This window comes from Aspergillus uvarum, assembly GCF_003184745.1.
Source record: "Aspergillus uvarum CBS 121591 unplaced genomic scaffold BO82scaffold_2, whole genome shotgun sequence".
Classification (NCBI taxonomy): Eukaryota; Fungi; Ascomycota; class Eurotiomycetes; order Eurotiales; family Aspergillaceae; genus Aspergillus; species Aspergillus uvarum.
In genome coordinates, this window is record NW_020291299.1 from 194,232 (window position 1) to 211,922 (window position 17,691).

The window sequence follows — 17,691 nt, forward strand, 5'->3', positions numbered from 1 at the left end:
GAATCTCATGTCCTGACTCCCACAGAAAAATAAATGTAGATACAATCACGCATGATAAACATGTCGTTCCGAACAGCACACCCCAATTTAGGATAGCCGCCTCCATCCCTCCCTCAATGCACAATAGTCATGCTAGCTACGTTTGGTCAGGACATCCCTATCATTAAAGCTTTACCCAATAGCTAGAAAAACGAAGATGGATCCTGAAGGAATAAGTCAAACGAAAAGTCATCCTCGGTGAACCCTGCATTGTCGTTGTACTGGGCGACATAACAGAATTAGCTATGGGAGATGAGAGATGAGGGAAAGGGGTTGTGTTCGTACTAATGAATCCTGACCAACCGAGACATTGTGGAGCATCGTCAATGGAGAACGTCCTTCTGAGCTAGCTTCTGGTTCGCTGCAACAACTCAATTAGCGAACTCGCAGGGATGCCATGACAGGAAGCCTTACACTGGTTGGATAGGCGAGTCACACGCGAGTAAAGAAGCCCGCGCAGTATGTAGTAAAGTGCAGACTTGGATTGCTCGATTCGCAGCTTCCGTGTCATTGCTGGACCTTGTCGCGAGGGATATCTTGGTCTTAACCAGACCAATGATCATGCTGAGAAGATAGTACTCGTTCAAGCCATGCAGGGTTCTGCTTATCCTTGTTTCCAAGATCGCTAGCACATTCTCAACCGCGCCAAGTAGATAATGTGCGACTCCCAACGACGTGGCTATTCCGATAGCTTCCGCTGAGAACAATGTCAACTTATCACTACTTGTACACCATATTGTGAAAGAAAGACCGAGCTTTACTGGAAGGAAGCATGGCGGGTTGGCTCACCACAAGGACCATGAGAAAGATAAATCTCATGGCAGATGTTCAAGGTCGCTATCATCAACCCTGTCTGACAAGTATGTTTCGGAACAATTTCATCGTCAACGAGCCTTTGGTAGCAGTCCAGTATTGCTGTGCTCGCATCCAAACGCGCTCTGCGACAGATCACTGATTGGAATGAGTCTGGCGACTGGCAACCGAACTTGGCATACAGCAAGAGCGAATACTGACACAGATAAACCTTCAGCAACGTGCCCAAGTACACAGCGAGCCTCTCCTGGCGTGGATCTGCTGCCCGATTATTCCAGTCCGGGATATCACGAATTGCGTTGTGCAACGCTTCCGCGAGTTCCTGGACCTGCTTATACTCCATCGCCACATCGTTGCCATTCACATACGAGCATATGGCAAGTCTTGTCGGTAGTGATTTCAACAAGATAACCTGGAACGAGGTATCGCTCATCGTCTCCATAGGCAAGGCAGCACCCCCATCCTCAAGGGATTTGTGTATCTTGTCGTCGTTGATATGCAAAGGACGTTCCGTCAGAAAGTCATTGGGTCGGAGAGAGGGTGGCATTCCTCGTTCTACGGCGGCCTGTACATCCAGCTCCACGATTGTTGTCCATAGCCTCCGCCGAATCTCCTGATCGTAGGGTGAGATGTGAGATGCAGGGTTGACCTCCCAGTGGTACCCCGCTGCCATTGCCAGTCGCATCAACGCGCCAGTGCTGGTCCAGAATGAGCTTCCTTGGATGTAGTTCGCTCGCTTCGCAATTAGCAACAAGCATTGACATGCAATTGCACATGGAGAATGTGGCATGACATCTGGGGAGGAAGTGAGCCACGATTCAGCGACGTCGATCCACCTGATGGCTTGCATGTAGATTGATGTTTTGGACTCATTTTGGAGGTAGGTTTCGGGATAAAAGCTGGCACCGGTCGCAAGGACCAAAAGAAGCTGAGCAATAAAGAAGGGGGTTGTTGACATGGAACCGCTCCAGTGGCAATTATACTCGGTCATGAAAGCCGACCGATCCAGCACGCGATGTGTGGTTTCGAAACGATCAAGATAGGTCTGTACTAGCGCATCTGCCACAGATTTACTTGGTATCATGACCTTCAGAACGGCTGCGCTCACCGGAACGCTGGCGTGCTTTTCAAAGGTGGTGCTTTCATGAACTGGCGGAAAGACCTCATCTCTCGCGACGTTTATCCCAGGGTACCGAGTTTTCACACCAGCAATGTATGATCGAAGTTCGGGAAACTATGCCCTTGCGAATTACTTCGCCTGGTTCCCATCTACTTGGAAAGCGGGTACTGAATACTCACCTGCTGATAGAAGTTCATGTGATAGCTGTACCCATAAAACTGAACGAGGCCGCCTCTGCGTCGGAGATGAGTTATTTCGTTAATTCTAGCAGGTGCGGGCGGCGTTGCTGGCTGTAGGCCATTCTCTGACGACAGTACTCTAGGCGCCGGTGTAGCGTCCCGATGGTTAGATCGGACAGGGCTGGCCATCACATCTTTCTGATGAGCCGAGCCTCCGCGATACGTGCATTGCTCGGCAATCCCAGCCCTAACACACCGGCTGCAAGATGGGGACTGCTTGCCACACTTGACCTTCCGCTCATAGCACTGAACGCAAGCCAGTGGTGGTCGTCTTTTCCTGGCCCCTGGCTTTGGTGTCCGCTTCGGTGTTTTCTGAAAGCGATCCATCGTTCGATGTGGGATATCTTGCGCGGACGACAGGTTCGGACAATTGAGGAGATTGCCGCCTACGAGGTGGGGTGAACGGGGCTATTTATCCGTTACGGCGACTAGCAATCTCGGCAATTTATGAACGAATATGAACGAAGTACGCTTCCCGTTTCTCGGCCATTCTTCAGCACGGAGGGGGGCGCAACATGACTACTAAACTATCTCGTGGGGTTCCCAATAAAGGATAAGAATATTATGTTGAGCCTGCTTGGTACAGTCTCAAAAGACCTGAGAGGAAGATATATATTTTCGTTGATTGAAAGAAGCATTATTAGGCGATCGGTTTGGCTTATCTTACTGTCGTATCAATAAATATTGTTATTGTCCCGTAAAAAATATACGTTTCTCATAATTCCAACGTTTCCTGGAAAGATCTTATATTTCAATGGTCAGGCGGGGCTATTGTGCATGGAAGCATGAGGAGTAGCAAGATTCAATTTGTGATTACCCTGCTTCCTCGTCCTTAGTCCTAGAAGTACAGGTTCAAGGGCCTCAAATGAGTTCATTACGTCACAAACCGCAGAAAAGACACATTCACCTTGTTTACAAACGGTTGTCTTCGACTCTTTTCAGCAATTTTCCCCCCGCGAACCAAGCATCCATCGCCTCAGCCATTGCCTCCACATAAGCTCCAGGAGCATCATCTGCCATCGCTTTGACAAGAAGCTCCTGCGACATCTCGTTCGTAAAATCCGCCCGGCAGGAGTCGACCACTTTCGCCTCGTAATTGCGCACGGCCAGGTCCAGATCCCCGGGATGCGCGAGAATCGCTTCACAGAGGTCCACGGCATCCAACATCGCCAGATTTGCGCCTTCACCCGCAAACCAGGACATCACATGTAGAGCGTCGCCGATGAGCGTCATTCCGCGACGATGAGGATACCGCAGTCCCGAGGGCATGCGATACTGCGCACGGGGCGTCATACTCGCGTCGACATTCCGGACAACAGCTTGTAGACGAGGATCCCACGTCGCAAAGAACGTCTCAATCAAAAATTGTGTCATCTTCTTGTGATCACCCCAGTCGAAGGAGGGATTACTCCATGCCCATTTCTCCTCCACGCGGAGACAAGGGTAGACGCGTACGCTACCGTCTCCGTTGCGCTGGATGAAGATCCCGCTTCCCTCCGAAAGGCAGAAGAAAGTTCCTCGGCCCACAAACTTACTGAGCTCGGGAAACCGCTCATCAATGTTGGAAATGCGGCAGTCAATAACTGTCAAGCCAGTGTATTCAGGCCTCCAGCTGGTCAGCATCGGCCGGACTTTGGACCACGTTCCGTCCGCCCCGACCACCAGGTTGGTGAACTCTGGGGTCTCTCGGCCCTGGAACAAGAGCTTGACGCGACCATCAGCCAGGGGTACGATTTCTGAGACAGAGCGGTCCCAGCGGATGTTGTTGGGGTCCAAGGATTCGATTAGGATCTTGCGCAGCATGAACCGGTCAATTTCCGGGCGGCCGTCGGCGTTTGACGATGCTTGGTGGTAGAGCCAAGTTGCTGCGGTCTTGTCTCCGAAGCGATAGTCTTGGTCGTGGTAACGGGCGTGCTTTTGAAATTGGTCCCAGAGGCCCGCTTCCCGTAGGGCCCGTTGACCGGATTCCGGGTGAAGGTCGAGGGATCCACCCTGAAACCGCGAGCTGGAAGAGGTCTCGCGCTCGAAGATGGTGAAGGGGATTGCGTGCCTTTGCAACAGGGCTGCGAGAGTGAGGCCTGACGGACCCGCGCCGATTATCGCAATGTGCTGTGGCATTGTGCTATTGAGGAAGTACAAGAGTTTGCTGTGCTAGATGAAAGCTTGCGGAAGAAATATTTATTTCTGCTTCCGTTCAAGTTGTTGCTGGGAGCACAAATGGATCAATATTTATAGACGTCGAGGAGTAAGATGCTTGCAAAGCTCTATACAACCATGGCCTCGCCCAAAGCTCGGTTTATTCGAATAAGCCGACCAAATGTCCGAGGCCGGCTCGGCCATCTCGCAAACCCCCTGTGATCACCTGCAGCCAACTTGACCTGTTTGTCAAGCAATGTCGCGAGTGGTCTAATTCCTCTGATGCAGATTACCCAGAAGAATTGATGACCAGAGGTTCTGTATATCTGTGATACGAGGTGCATCTACTGTCATAACCCTCAGACTGGCCAAAGGCGTACATTGATGGCGAGCCTTGCTTCCTTCCCTAGAGACTATTCTATCGTCCTGGCATCTTGCTATCGGACATTTTGATGAGGGCTATGTACTCACACACCAGGACAGTATTTTGAAACAGAGACCAAGGATATGACAGATTTCTCGACTACAATAGAGTTAATGCTCACCCGGCACCAGATGCATGCATAAGCGCTTACATAAGATCTCCTCTTCCTCCCCTCCACCATACCAAACGTCTTGAACGCACTCCTCCCATCACATTCTCCTCTCGACTTTCATTATCGGGAGTTTCAGTGACCCGACCATGAGCACCTCCAGTCTGACGATAATTCTCGTTGAAGGCCCCCTCCAGACGCCCCTCGTCTAAGAAAGACTGACAATCGGTCTTCGCCACGCAGGGTATCCAGTAGTCCACCCCACCCTGCCAAGCTGCTCCGATGTCGAGACAGCGAATTTCCCTCACGCACTTCACAGGATGACGCGGATGCCATTACCGAAGTCGTCCAAGGCTTGGTCGAAGAAGAGAAGTTCGTGGCAGTTGCGATGCACTCCTACGGCGGTATCGTGGGTACCGAAGCTATCCCTGAGGACCTCACCCACGCTGCACGGCACGCTCAGGGACACAACGGCGGGGTGCTACACTTGTTTTACTTTGCTGGGGTTATCCTTTCCAAAGGGCAATCTGTGCTCGGGACATTCGGCGAGTCGCCCAATAACGATGTGCAGGTATGTTCTCTACCAAAGCTTCCTCTGGTTCCACACCCTCCCTTGGAAGCAGCCACTCCCCATTCTCCCTTTGTATGTAGTCCGTGAGTCTCTTCATTGACCTTAGATTTTATGAGGCAGCCCGACGGCAAGGTTAGACTCAAGAATGGCACCACAATAATCTACAGCGACCTCCCCGCCGAAGAGGGAGCGTTGTGGGAATCGCGCCGTGTCCCCCAGTCGTATGCGATGCAGACCACGTGCTCCACGCGGGCGGCGTACGAGTACTTTCCTTCGACCTACCTGGTGTGCGAGGGAGATTAGGCCGTTCCGCCGACCTTCCAAGAGGGGTTTGCGGGGTTGGCCCGGGCGGAAGTCGATCGGTGCAGCGCGGGCCACTCGCCGATGCCGAGCCAGCCGACTAAGTTGGTGAAGAAGATCGCTGCGCTGGCGGGTCGGGCTCGTAAGCGCTGGATTTGACATGTATGCAGATCTGGGGGCGCTCCAGGGCTGACGGAATTTAGTATCATTGGTTCAAGCCGGGATCTTGTAAGTTGGAGGAGAGGGGGGATCAGGGCTTAGGTTTCCAGGTGTGGGATTTGTATGCGCCATTGCCATATTGTCAAGATTATTCTCAGCCTGAAATTTGAATGTTCTATACATGTCAACTTGGAAGTCGATACAAGGGAGTTTAGTTCTAGTCTCCTTTTTTTCTCAATAACAGGGAGAGTGTAAATGGTTTTGCCAGTGTTACTGAACTCCCTCATATTGTGCTCTCCCCAAAAGCAGACGTAGTTCTGGAAAGCAAAGTAAACAAAACTTGACTCCATGATACTCTGCCAGCTGAAGAACCGGTGCCTAAAGGTTACAAGATGGGTGAGCTAAACATTTCAGAACAAGGCAGGATGACCGTAATTGCGGAAAGAGCCTAGACCAGGGCATGAAAGAGGTGATAGAGAAGCCATAGTGATAAAAGGTTGGGGATGAGGCTCAGGTTAGTGTCATCAAGCAGCTAGCTCGTACAATCACCAGGTAATAGTCACAATACAGTGAAAGGACAGTCATAACAGGCCAGTCGGGCGATATTACCTATTACTTACTACATTCACTTTCCACTGATAGAATTCTCCTCTCACTTGAACCTGAGAAGGAAGGCTATAAAATCACCAGCTAATCCGACATTTACCGCTCCCACTTCCTTCTCCTAACACACCTTTCCATCCTCAGAGTCCTTGGCCTACACTTTGCGGATTGTGAGCCAGCTTTCTTGAAGGCCTTCGTTCTCTTTGCCTCACAACCTCAGTAACAATGGGGCAGGACCAGAGCAGTCTTGACGGTGCGGCCTCGCACGCACTTCTTCTAAGCAACGCGCTCTTTCTACAGGCCAAAGCTGGGAAATACAGTGACTTCGCCCTCGAGTGTGACGGTACCACGTTCCCTGTCCACAAGATGGTCGTTTGCACACAGGTAAAAGCCTTCGCAGCCGCTTCCAAGGGAGGATTTAAGGTAAGGAGACATGAAGTGAGATCAAGAAATTTCGGCGACGGGAACTAACTGCGTGAAGGAGGCATCCTCAGGCGTCTACCGCATCGACGCATTTCAATCATCGACCGTAGGCTACATGGTGGAGTACTTGTACACAGGGGATTATACCACTGAGTACGATTGCAAGGACGATACCGGTTTGTGTTTCCGTTGCTATCTGATTGTTCTAGGATGCAAGCTAATCAGGGATGGTGGTCAGAAGAGTCTCCCTCCAAAGGCAAAACTACTTCACACCCAAGCCCTTCGACTCCGATTCTGTCCGAGGCTTTGATTGCACACATCCAGGTCGCTGAGATCGCAGAATACTATCAGGTGTCGAGGTTGAAGACTCTCGTTGAGAAGAAGGTCGACCAAACACTCCAGATGCCATGGTCGCCTGCAGGGTTTGCGAAAGTCGTGGAGCTGGCTTACAAGGTGCCGAATGCCGAGAGCTTACGTGACAAGATAGCGGGTGTCCTGGTGCAATATCTCGATGACTTCCTCCTCGACGATGCTCCTGAGAGCCCGTTTACCGATGATGTGTCTGCCCGCGTGCTGCGACTGATGCGCGAGGCGAGCAAGGCATCCGCAGAATCTATTCAGGCGCTGCATAGTGAGTGCAAGAGCCTCAAGGAGGAGCTTGCCCTTGAGCGTCAAAAGTAAGCGCAGCCTACGCAACATGCGGCGACGTCCGGGAATAGACTACTCTTTCCCTACGTTCTCGAGAACTACTCGACATAGCCCGTCGTGCTAATCATGAACGGCGTCTAATTAAGCCATGGTATGGGGCATGCAGACGACACGGCACAGAAGCATACACGGCTTTGTCTTGATCATGCTATGCAAAAGCCTCGGTGGGCTTAGTATTCCTCGGGGATCTTGCTAACAAAGGTTCTATTTCATCCGACGTGCCTTTTGCCAGTGTGGTGGTCCGTGTGTCTACACTCAAAGCTATGATCAAACTGAGTTGACGCGGCGTATGATTTGATCTGAAGACACTGGTGTCGAAATTGTACTGCATCATTCTATTTGGCCTGTCTTTTTTTGTTTTTTCTTTTGCTCGTTTTGCAGTAATTCAAGCTGGATTAACACGAACTATGCAAGAGACTGTAGGCCTACTTAGCCAGAACCTAACGGCAAGGACTGGGGCGGAGCCCAGCTGTGTAACTGGACATATCAGGCTACGTGGAGAATCATCGTAGGAGGGAAATTATCTTTCAAGCAGTATAGTAACATTCCCTCGACCATTCACTTTGTTCACACTCATTTTCATTTTTTATAGTTGATGACACCTGCGAGAGAGGTGGAAGATGCTTGGATTATGACTATCTGCGAGGAACTAGCTTAGGCCACTGATGTGGGCGGCGAGCAGGCAGCCTAAGGCAAGGCCCCCGGGCCCCCGTCAATAGTCCCTGCTATGCTGTCCCGGGCAAGGACGGGGTTATAATTTACTCGCAAAGCAGCACGTGCGTCCGCATTACCACAGACAGGTGAAACCTTTCAATCCAGACGCACAAATCCGAATCAAGAATCGTCCTCCACTATTCCGGTGCCAATCCCCAATTATTCTTTAGGGCTGCTGCACAGACTTCTCACATCAGATGTTCTCGCTGTCATCGATAAACCGCTAGCTTGATGCAACTGCGCCAACGATGTCAGAAAATTCCTTGTATCAAACACGCAACAATAGCCTTCAGTCCGTTGGTGGCAACGGGGCACTACATGTGCGCGGCCTAGATCTCACAAGATGGATGAGTGGCTTGAATGGACGTGTACGGGGAATCAATCATTCGATCCCAAAGCGCCCCGACCAGCGCTTGAACCAATAAATCAGGTAATCTTGCGCTAGACCAGCCCCTAGACCTTTGTCTATAAAAGCCTATCCAACGTGGACGGGCGCGCGAATATCATTCCCATCGTCGACGAAATGAGTGCCCCATTCCAATCACACCTCATCTCTCACGAGGTTAGCGTAATGCTCCAAGCTCTCTCCAATCATGCGAGCAATAGGCCAAGGACTATTACAGGAGATAAACATCTGCGCCCACAATTTTGGCACCGCAAATTTGAGAAAGCGGATCGTTTCCTGTGGGCGGCGGAGATCATCGTCCTCGATCTGGTAGTCGTCGCCGGCCGTCTCATCGTGGGACTCCAGACCGTCACGCACCGCTCGGATGATCCATTGGATTATCTGTCGTTCGTAGTCTACCAACACAGATTAGTATTGCCATCTGAACAAGCAAATATATCTGCGGTTGGAAAGAGGGACCTACCGGTGAGGGGCACGCTGCCGCAATTCTGAGCCACTACATGTAGCCATTTACTGGTGAAAACCGCAAACTCCAGTCCACAGAAGACATGATACAAGCTCCACGAGAACGACTGGCGCGTTGAGAAGTACGCGACACCCATGTGGACGGAAATGCGAAGCGCGTGGATCGAGTGCAGGAGGGCGTGGGGCAGATGGGGGCTCCGCTCCGGCAGCGGACACGCGTGGAGTTTCGCGGCGACCGTCTGCGGGTCACAGCTCTGCAGCTGTCGCCAAGGGCCCAGGTTGCACTGCAGCCGGACGTGAGCCATGCCCAGCAGCGCGGTGGAGGCGAAGGCCATGGAACCGTAGGTGTCATGTAGATCGTGGGCGGTGTCCGGGGACGCCTTCCAGGTGATTCGCCAGTTGTTGAGAGCCCGCTGGAGGCTGTCGGTTTCTGCGGCGGGGAGGGAGGGGCGGTCCCCGTCCTGGCAGAGGGAGTTTGCGAGGTAGATTCTTTGGAGGAGCGCATGAATGAGAACATAGTTGCCCATCGGGGAAAGTGATGGAGCCGGAACTCGGGGCTGGGTGGTGGCCAGCTGTGAGCGTAAGCGGTCTCTGAAGGAGATCATGGGTGGCACTGTGGCCCGGGCAGCGAGCCATTCCGATGGCGTCGCGGCTATCCATTCCCGGCACGAGGAGGGCAGAGGGAGATCAAGCTCATGGCTCAATACCATCGGAGGGGTGTCGTACAAGATCGTTTGTTTCATCAGAAGACAGTATGCGCTGAAAATGGTACGTATGTCTTCCTCGGCCGAGGCCCACTGCCGCCAATTGTCTCCGATCTGCGAGTGATTGTGTTGTGGCATAGGAACGCTACGAAGGAGCGAGGCAATCCATCCTTGACACTCCAGAGACTCGCGGATGAAATCAACGTCCTTTTGGGACAATGCAAAAGTCGCCACCAGTACTAATGCGCGCAGTCGGTCCATCGTATCACGCCTGGGTACACCGGCCTTTGCCGGGCTCGAGGGTGGTCCGCTGCGGGTCTGGCGGTCAGCCACAACTGACCTCGCTGCGTGGTACAACCGGCGAGCCATTTTTGTTTCGTATCGATAATGCGCGCCCATTGCTAGAAGCGCCAGGACAAACTCTGGGCTTCTTTCCGGTGAGGCGACACTGAGCGTGGGTATGTGAACGAGGGGGTGATGATTGCTATAGCCGTCTACGTAGCCCTTCACATACCGCCCGAGAGCGGATCTGGATGGGAGCTTGAAGTCGCCCAGTGACGTCTTGAACGGAACCAGTGATTGTGTGATCGCAGTTCGTTGAGCTTCGCTGACTACCCAGGGATCAAGCGTGGGCTTCAGCTCTTGAAAGTCGTCTAGTCAAAGTTAGTAACCTAGATTCGTCCTACAACAGACCTGCTGGAGTTATGCGCACCATTATCAATCGCACCATCGGGTACTCTTGGACAATTATCATGTGGGGTCACGTCCATCTGATCCGAGGGCATAGTATTCATTGGGACGATAGGCTGGACTTCTTGGTGATTGGTCCCCATGCCCGGGTTCATTGTGCTCCAGTCAAAATCCGAACTCACCATATCCATGAATCTTGAAAAGTCCAACACCGGATCATCATAGTCTTTTAGAATATCGTCGAAGTACAGTGAGGCATTCTCTGGAGCGTGCTGGTGTAGGGGATCAGCAGTTCCCGGGTAATTGGTAGGGAATGGAGGCTGCGTCTGTTCAGGCTGCGCAGAATGTCTATCCTGTAAGGCGGGACCCGTCGTAATCGACTCTGGAGTTATGTTGAGGGATTGCCCGCTTACTATGTGTTCCGATTAGCCAACCTCCTGGTTTTGGTGGAGGGGACCTACGTACCGTCGACCGACCAGTTACCGTCACGCATTCCATGGTTTAGTCGCTCATGCCTCCTTAGCAGATCCTTTCGTGTAAAAGCTCGGCCGCAGGGACAAGCAAAAGGCTTCTCTTTGGTATCTATGCCTAGGTTAGGCAAGCCCAAGGCATCCGTTCAATGTCTGAGATGGGGGCAGTACGGGTTCTCCGATGACGCTGCAGATGCTCTAATCGTGCAAACGAACGCAGGCACAAATTACAAATCAGCGACCGTTCCGCACGTTTCGTTGCTCCCGAAGACATGACTTGGCCGCTGCTGCGTGCGATGTAATGCGGGGCTGGTCTTTGGGGATCTCCAAGCGATGGGGGTTTGAGGGGGATAAGTTGTAGGGAGAAGATGCAGGTTCGGGGGGAGATTTGGGGTTCACAGATTGCGGGCGAAGGGGGTGGTCCGTTGGTTCGAGAATGCAGATTGGAGAAGCAGACGGATTTTCATCTCGCAGTAAAGTTGGGGTTCGGCATTGGGGAATTGAGATCCTGTAAGTTGGGGGTTGGGGTCTGATGAGTCAGCGACAGTCACGGATCGAATTTTACCACCATATCTTACACTAGACTAGGTGATTTGCATTAGTACCCAGGAATCTTGCTTTCCCCTCAGGATTCTGCTGAGACCCAAGTGTTCTAGCCTCAAGAGACGGTGAAAACATCAGAAAGAAGAGAGTTATCACATCCAGGACCCTGTAAGCCGGGAGCTGCTGCCTCAGGCATCAGGGCCGGACCTAGTTGTTCACTTTTTTCCTATTACTCTGGTCGATATATAATATCAAATAGACGATGTCAATTTGTCGCAAGTCTCACTTTCGAAATCATACATATATGAACATACCTCTGACATTAAACGAGAGCAGAGGAAACCTGAATGCTGAAGTTTCGCCGCCGTGTCGGCTTAAATTCCATTTTTATCACTAGTGTATACGATAAACTAACACAAAGCTTGGTCGGTCGGGCACGAGATTGGCACTTGTATTTCTTCAGGTACCAGACAGAAAGCAGAATTATAGCATCAACACTTCCAAGTGAATTCCAGTATCTGATATTCAATCCTGTCAAATTTCCTGGAGATATTCCACATCAAGCCCAAGCACGTGTTATACTCCCAGTTGAACACCCACACATTCACCTTCTTACCGCCTCATCAGTGGCCAACGATGACATATTTGACGACCCAGGGGGTGCCGCCAATAGTCTTGTTAATTACGAGCAATCACCTTCAAACATATCTTTACTTCAAATAAGCCTTGTCGGACAAAGTTTGGATTGTCAAGCGATGAGGTCATCATGAGATGATGATGGTTCGAGAGAATATCGCCCCGCATGGTTAGCTGAATTCGCCAAAGAGTTGCTGGCGGGTCGAGCCCCAACTGGTTACCCCAAACCTTGTCGATTCAACTGTGTTATATTAGTGACAACAAGGACTAAGGGATCGAATCATAGCTTTACTTCAAGTAGTTTGACCTCTCATATCTACTCGATGTAGTGTATTCCTTCTCCTCACAACAAACACGAACAATGGCATCGCTTGATCTACCACAGTCCGCCAATACCGTCGACGTCTTCCTGATCGACTCGTATGTTCCTTCCCCAGTGACTGCTCCGCTACCCCAAACCCAGCCCGCTTACAATATGCTACCAGAGGCGCCCGTCTGGACTTCCCAGCGCAGCAATTCATGACCCCAGCGATTCGAGGCTACGACCGCATGGCCGTGCCCTCATACTGCTTTCTCGTCACGCACCCATCGGGCCAGCGCATCTTGTTCGACCTGTCCATCCGGTCTGACTTCCAGAACCTGGCACCCGTCTTTGCCGAGCGCTGCACCAACACCGCAAGTAGTGGCTGGAAGATCTCCTCTCCGCACAACGTGTCAGACATCCTAGTCGCGAACGGGGTGCCTCTCGTCGACATCAACGCCATTATCTGGTCCCACCACCACTTCGACCACACCGGCGATCCGTCCTTGTTCCCCAGCTCGACTGAACTGGTCGTGGGGCCGGGGTTCACCAGGAACTTCACGCCGGGATGGCCCGAGCAGCCTGAATCGCCGGTGAAGTCGGCCGATTGGAACGGCCGTACATTACGAGAAATCCAGTTCGACCAGCAGCAGCTGAAGATCGGTCGCTTTCCCGCCGTGGACTGGTTCGGCGACGGAAGTTTCTACCTACTGCACACCCCGGGCCATACACCAGACCACATGGTCGGGTTAGCTCGAGTGCAGTCGGACTCCTTTGTCCTCATGGGTGCGGTGAGTGGTTTTCAGTCTGCGTTGTCCCTAGCCCGATCCGGCAACACAGCCCTAAAGCACAACTTGAAAAAGCCCAGTCACTGACGTAATTCCACGAGGGACGTAAAGGATTTCGCTCACCACCCCGGCGAGTTCCGACCCTCCAAGCACAGCCCTATGCCAGAGACGATCCGGCCATCTCCGCTGCCCTCCCACCCTCGATTCGGGAGTGTCTGCCCCGGTCATCTGTTCCACTCCTTGGGCCGGCACCCTGGGGCGAATGACGGCCCGTTCTTCGAACCAGCGCAAGAGTACACGCACGATTTTGACGAGTGTCTTCGCACGATCGATGGACTGACCGAGTTCGACGCCGACGAGCGGGTCTTGGTGCTCACGGCCCACGACCACAGTCTCTTGCCTGTCTTCACGGGCGCGGAGGATGGGGACGCCGGCTGGTGCTTCCCGCACCGGACACTGAATGGTTGGCGGGAGGCGGGGCTGGCGGAACGGGGGAGGTGGCGGTTTCTGAACGATTTTCAGGATGCCGTTGGGGAAGAGTGAGGGGACTGTTGTCAAGTCACGCCCGACGAAGGGTGGGTCGACGGGACGGGGCTGGGAAAAGGTTGTGAAAGTTGGGGTTTCGGAGATTTGTGTGTTTTGGGGATTTGGGGGTGGGGCGGATATAGTTTCGATAATCAAGCTGGGAATTTAATCTCTTTGTTTTTGTTGATCTAGATCTCTCTAAATCTTTACGTAAAGAATGCCAGTTGAAGAATGCTCAATTTACAATTCTCCCAAGATCTCTATCTCCCAAGAACAGGGTCATGTAAGACACATCCAGTCGGTTATTGAATTGTATGGAGACCACTGGGTTTCATCTACTAACCCGTTGTTGAATGTAGTTGAGAAATGACCCGTAGCCATCTGCATGGGCCACTCTTCCCACAATGGTAGTAGTCCCTTTGAGTCTGTCATCGCGTCGGGTATTGTTACCAAGTCCTGGTTCTGAACTGTATACTCGGAGTCAAGCATCGGCCATAGCTGTTCAGTCATTGAAATGTCGATCCCCGCGGGTGGTGGCGGTGAAATTGCACCGTCTTCACATTGACTCTGACTGGATATATCTAAATTGCATGTATCTGTCGCAGACGAATCTATCATTGTCTCGGTGCTAGACCGCTGGCAGGAGGCTTCTGACTTTCTGACTCCGCGGGCAATACGTGCAGTCGGCTCAGGATCTCGTGGGCGAGAGGTTGCTCTTGCCCACTTAGCGGAAGTACAAACGAGCCTCGGGGACAACCTCCACTGGTGTATCGATACAACTTCCGGAGCCCATCAATCAGGCGCTGGCGATCGCTCTCGAGCATTTCGACGTATCTATCCATATCAGCCACGGTCGTGTCAAATCCGCGACCATGCAGTGCCTTCAGTGCCTTGCCTTTTAGGCATGGCCCTGTCCTTGGCTCCTGTAGTCCTTTGAAATGTGCAGTTCGTACCGGAAGCCCTGCACCGGTGGCAAGGGTCTGCACCGTCACACTGCATGGGGTCTTAGTGCACAGCAGCTCAATCTGTGGTGTCGTCGTACTGTACCTTTGCCTTTTCTGTTCTACAGCGATTGCAGGCCCTTGAAACCCTCTTTTTGATTTTGTTGTCGATATGATTCTGTTTCGGCTTTGCGGAAACAATATGGCGGGGATTTCCTTTTTCCATCTTTTCTTTCGGTCGCGCTATGTAAACCGGTGATCACGGTGACGCGGAGAGAGCGCTTGCTTTGATCAGATATATATACCTCGAAGAGGTTCTGGAATGTGGTCGAAATGCTTGCGAACTCGGTGATTGATCATCATCGTCATCACGTAGGGTTTAAAGTTTAAAGTGTACAGGGCGCGACAGCGCTAGGGTAGGGCGCAGTGTACCCTGAATCAGTCAATGCGCTGCATATCACGGTACGGTCCCAATAATCCCTGGGTCATAAACACTTGGAGATTTTCACCTTGGAGCACCTAGTTACGCTGGGTTTCTTCTGGGCACATTCTCAGATTCTCTTCACCAGCAATGTTGCTTTGCGAGCACTCCCTCCAGACTATCTTCTGCTATGCTGCAGTCTCTATGATATTCCCCGAGGCTGCATCTTGCCCCACTAACGACAATTACAAGTTTTTGAAAGGCAAAGGAATGAGGAAATTCTGAAAATAAGCTGTCACAGAATCAGTTGAATAAGGTTATTGTGGCTTTTCCTGCACGTGGTTCTAGACCCTGGACGAGCAAAAAGAAAATCCCCAAAAGCCGATTCTCCAAATTCCTCACGCGAGTGGGGCTTCCCCGAATTCTGTCGGGGATCTCAGCCGATGAGCAATTTCGAGAACAAGCCATTCGAAGTGAACTGCGTCATACATCAAATCCAACACATACAAATACCGTACCCCGCTGTCTTCTTTACCTTCATCAACAGACCAGGGCACAAGTCGAGCGAATCTGTCTCTCAACTCCCTGATCTCAGTCAGGAAGGACAACACCACCAACAACCACCACAAACCAAGTCAACAATGTCAAACCTCACCTTCAACTGCGCCCTCATCACCGGCGGCGGCGGCGGCCTCGGCAAAGCCATCGCCAGCTACCTTCTGCGCAAGGGCAAGAAAGTCATCATCGCCGGACGCACCGAGCACACCCTGCGGCAAACCGCCCAAGAGATCGGGGCGACCGACTACTTCGTGCTGGACACGGGGGTTGTCTCGCAGATCCCGGCCTTCATCCGCAGCCTAACGGCCAAATACCCCGAGGTCGACTGCCTGATCAACAACGCGGGCGTGCAGCGCCCGTTGGATGTGCTCGAGGACGCGCCCTCCGACTTTCTGGCCAAGGCCGACCAGGAGATCGACATCAACATCCGCGGGCCCATGCACCTGACGCTAGGCCTGCTGGAGCATTTTCGGACACACCCGCACGGCGCGACGATCATGAATGTTTCATCTATCTTGGCGTTCGTGCCGTTCTCCGTCATCAACCCGGTGTACAATGGCACCAAGGCGTGGTTGCACTTCTGGTCGATGACGCTGCGCACGCAGCTGGAGAAAGGCGGGTATGAGGGCATCAGGGTCGTGGAAGTCGTGCCACCCTCCGTGGGGACGGATCTGCATCGCGACCGGTCGGATCCGGATGATAATAAGAAGCATAATAATCCGAGTGCGTTGACGGTGGAGGAGTTTATGGAGTTTTTTATCAGGGGGTTGGAGGGTGGGCAGAGTGTTATTGCGCCGGGGGCGAGTCAGAAGGTCGTTGATCAGTGGTATGCGCAGTTTGGGGGGATGTATGATAAGCTTGCTGGGGAGCATAAGAAATGATTGGGATGGCACGGATGTTTAGGAAACATAGAGGGGAGTTTTGGAATCTGGGTTAGAACAATGAAAGTAAATATTAGCGCTGCATTTCTGCAAACTGTTCTGCGGAGAAGCATAGGCGATAATGCTGCACGAGATAAGGTAGAGTGGAGCGCCAATATCTTCTCTGGTCATATTCTATGATTCCGTACTCCTCTAGTAAAGAAATCGGAGCTACATCATAATCTGAAATCCGAGTGTGAACCACATCCTTTCCCCCAAGAACTTTGGATGGTTTTACACTCCTCCAGCCGTTCCCTGTCTCCCCATCATGACGGGACCTTCGCTGACATCCCCGGTATCAAGCACCTTCATCCCGAGCCGAGCTTCATACGACGCCTGACTCTTTGCGGCCGAGGTCCGCAGCATCAGCCACCGCAAGTACGGGAGGGGGCGGACCACCTCATCCACACAGTCGATGAGCCACCCACCCAGCCCCTGTCCCTGGTACTCCGGTAGAACATATAAATCGGTGAGGTAGGCGAACGTGACGCCATCGGTTACCAGCCGGGCGAACCCGATCTGCTTCACATCGGCTGCATTCAAGTCTCCGACCGGTCGCTGTGGGTGGCCATTCTCGTCATCGCAGAGTCGTTGCGAGCGCAGGTCGTAGACGCCAAAACAGAATGAATTCTCAATGATCTTCTTTAGAGTATCCTGTGGAAACGGACTGGCCCAGTACATGTAATCCTGTACAAATGCGTGATTAATGGCCGTGGGCAAGAGGTATCTCTTATCGGTGGAGATGAGGAATTCACCTCGGGTCCAGTGGATGGGTTCTGTGGGTAACGACATGTTTGATCACGGAAATATTGCGCAACAAAGATATGATGTCAAATCTGGAGAATGAAGGTATGAGAGATGGGTTTGACACAGTAACATCATACTTTATAGCAAATAAGCTCGCCGGGGTTGGGGTGCGTTGAGTCATTCTAGTTGTCAGCGCTAGGTTGGAAGCGGTATGGATG

The 17,691-nt window shown here is 52.1% G+C and overlaps 10 protein-coding genes across 10 annotated transcripts; 4 read left to right on the forward strand and 6 right to left on the reverse strand.

Annotated features, from left to right (window-relative positions):
* Nucleotides 1-449: 449 nt before the first annotated feature.
* On the reverse strand, nt 450-2,538 carry BO82DRAFT_324951 (uncharacterized protein; the record flags this gene model as incomplete). Its single annotated transcript, XM_025632847.1, has 3 exons — nt 450-730; nt 832-2,086; nt 2,152-2,538. The coding sequence occupies 3 exons, from the start codon at nt 2,536-2,538 to the stop codon at nt 450-452; spliced, it is 1,923 nt and encodes a 640-aa protein (XP_025496915.1).
* A 585-nt stretch (nt 2,539-3,123) lies between these two features.
* On the reverse strand, nt 3,124-4,329 carry BO82DRAFT_412482 (FAD-dependent oxidoreductase; the record flags this gene model as incomplete). Its single annotated transcript, XM_025639838.1, has 1 exon — nt 3,124-4,329. The coding sequence occupies one exon, from the start codon at nt 4,327-4,329 to the stop codon at nt 3,124-3,126; it is 1,206 nt and encodes a 401-aa protein (XP_025496916.1).
* Nucleotides 4,330-5,023: 694 nt separating this feature from the next.
* Nucleotides 5,024-5,826, forward strand: BO82DRAFT_388354 (uncharacterized protein). The gene is made up of 2 exons (XM_025638377.1): nt 5,024-5,451; nt 5,572-5,826. The coding sequence occupies exons 1-2, from the start codon at nt 5,269-5,271 to the stop codon at nt 5,752-5,754; spliced, it is 366 nt and encodes a 121-aa protein (XP_025496917.1). The 5' UTR covers nt 5,024-5,268; the 3' UTR covers nt 5,755-5,826.
* A 912-nt stretch (nt 5,827-6,738) lies between these two features.
* On the forward strand, nt 6,739-7,617 carry BO82DRAFT_397299 (BTB/POZ domain-containing protein; the record flags this gene model as incomplete). Its single annotated transcript, XM_025638917.1, has 3 exons — nt 6,739-6,936; nt 6,995-7,112; nt 7,175-7,617. The coding sequence occupies 3 exons, from the start codon at nt 6,739-6,741 to the stop codon at nt 7,615-7,617; spliced, it is 759 nt and encodes a 252-aa protein (XP_025496918.1).
* A 1,231-nt stretch (nt 7,618-8,848) lies between these two features.
* On the reverse strand, nt 8,849-11,367 carry BO82DRAFT_412483 (uncharacterized protein; the record flags this gene model as incomplete). Its single annotated transcript, XM_025639839.1, has 6 exons — nt 8,849-9,159; nt 9,228-10,417; nt 10,448-10,586; nt 10,646-11,005; nt 11,089-11,205; nt 11,325-11,367. The coding sequence occupies 6 exons, from the start codon at nt 11,365-11,367 to the stop codon at nt 8,900-8,902; spliced, it is 2,109 nt and encodes a 702-aa protein (XP_025496919.1). The 3' UTR covers nt 8,849-8,899.
* A 1,196-nt stretch (nt 11,368-12,563) lies between these two features.
* Nucleotides 12,564-13,941, forward strand: BO82DRAFT_349878 (MBL fold metallo-hydrolase). Its single transcript, XM_025633994.1, has 2 exons — nt 12,564-13,364; nt 13,473-13,941. The coding sequence occupies exons 1-2, from the start codon at nt 12,792-12,794 to the stop codon at nt 13,902-13,904; spliced, it is 1,005 nt and encodes a 334-aa protein (XP_025496920.1). The 5' UTR covers nt 12,564-12,791; the 3' UTR covers nt 13,905-13,941.
* A 276-nt stretch (nt 13,942-14,217) lies between these two features.
* Nucleotides 14,218-14,801, reverse strand: BO82DRAFT_349879 (uncharacterized protein). The gene has a single exon (XM_025633995.1). It carries the CDS (start codon nt 14,726-14,728, stop codon nt 14,501-14,503), a length of 228 nt encoding a protein of 75 aa, XP_025496921.1. The 5' UTR covers nt 14,729-14,801; the 3' UTR covers nt 14,218-14,500.
* Nucleotides 14,625-15,148, reverse strand: BO82DRAFT_51113 (uncharacterized protein). Its single transcript, XM_025641284.1, has 2 exons — nt 14,934-15,148; nt 14,625-14,879 (listed from the first exon to the last, which is right to left on the reverse strand). Exons 1-2 carry the CDS (start codon nt 15,051-15,053, stop codon nt 14,745-14,747), a joined length of 255 nt encoding a protein of 84 aa, XP_025496922.1. The 5' UTR covers nt 15,054-15,148; the 3' UTR covers nt 14,625-14,744.
* Nucleotides 15,149-15,742: 594 nt separating this feature from the next.
* BO82DRAFT_349880 (putative short-chain dehydrogenases/reductase) lies at nt 15,743-16,802 on the forward strand. The gene has a single exon (XM_025633996.1). The coding sequence runs from the start codon at nt 15,890-15,892 to the stop codon at nt 16,685-16,687; it is 798 nt and encodes a 265-aa protein (XP_025496923.1). The 5' UTR covers nt 15,743-15,889; the 3' UTR covers nt 16,688-16,802.
* Nucleotides 16,803-16,823: 21 nt separating this feature from the next.
* On the reverse strand, nt 16,824-17,656 carry BO82DRAFT_51128 (GNAT family N-acetyltransferase). Its single transcript, XM_025641285.1, has one exon. It carries the CDS (start codon nt 17,516-17,518, stop codon nt 16,961-16,963), a length of 558 nt encoding a protein of 185 aa, XP_025496924.1. The 5' UTR covers nt 17,519-17,656; the 3' UTR covers nt 16,824-16,960.
* Nucleotides 17,657-17,691: the final 35 nt, after the last annotated feature.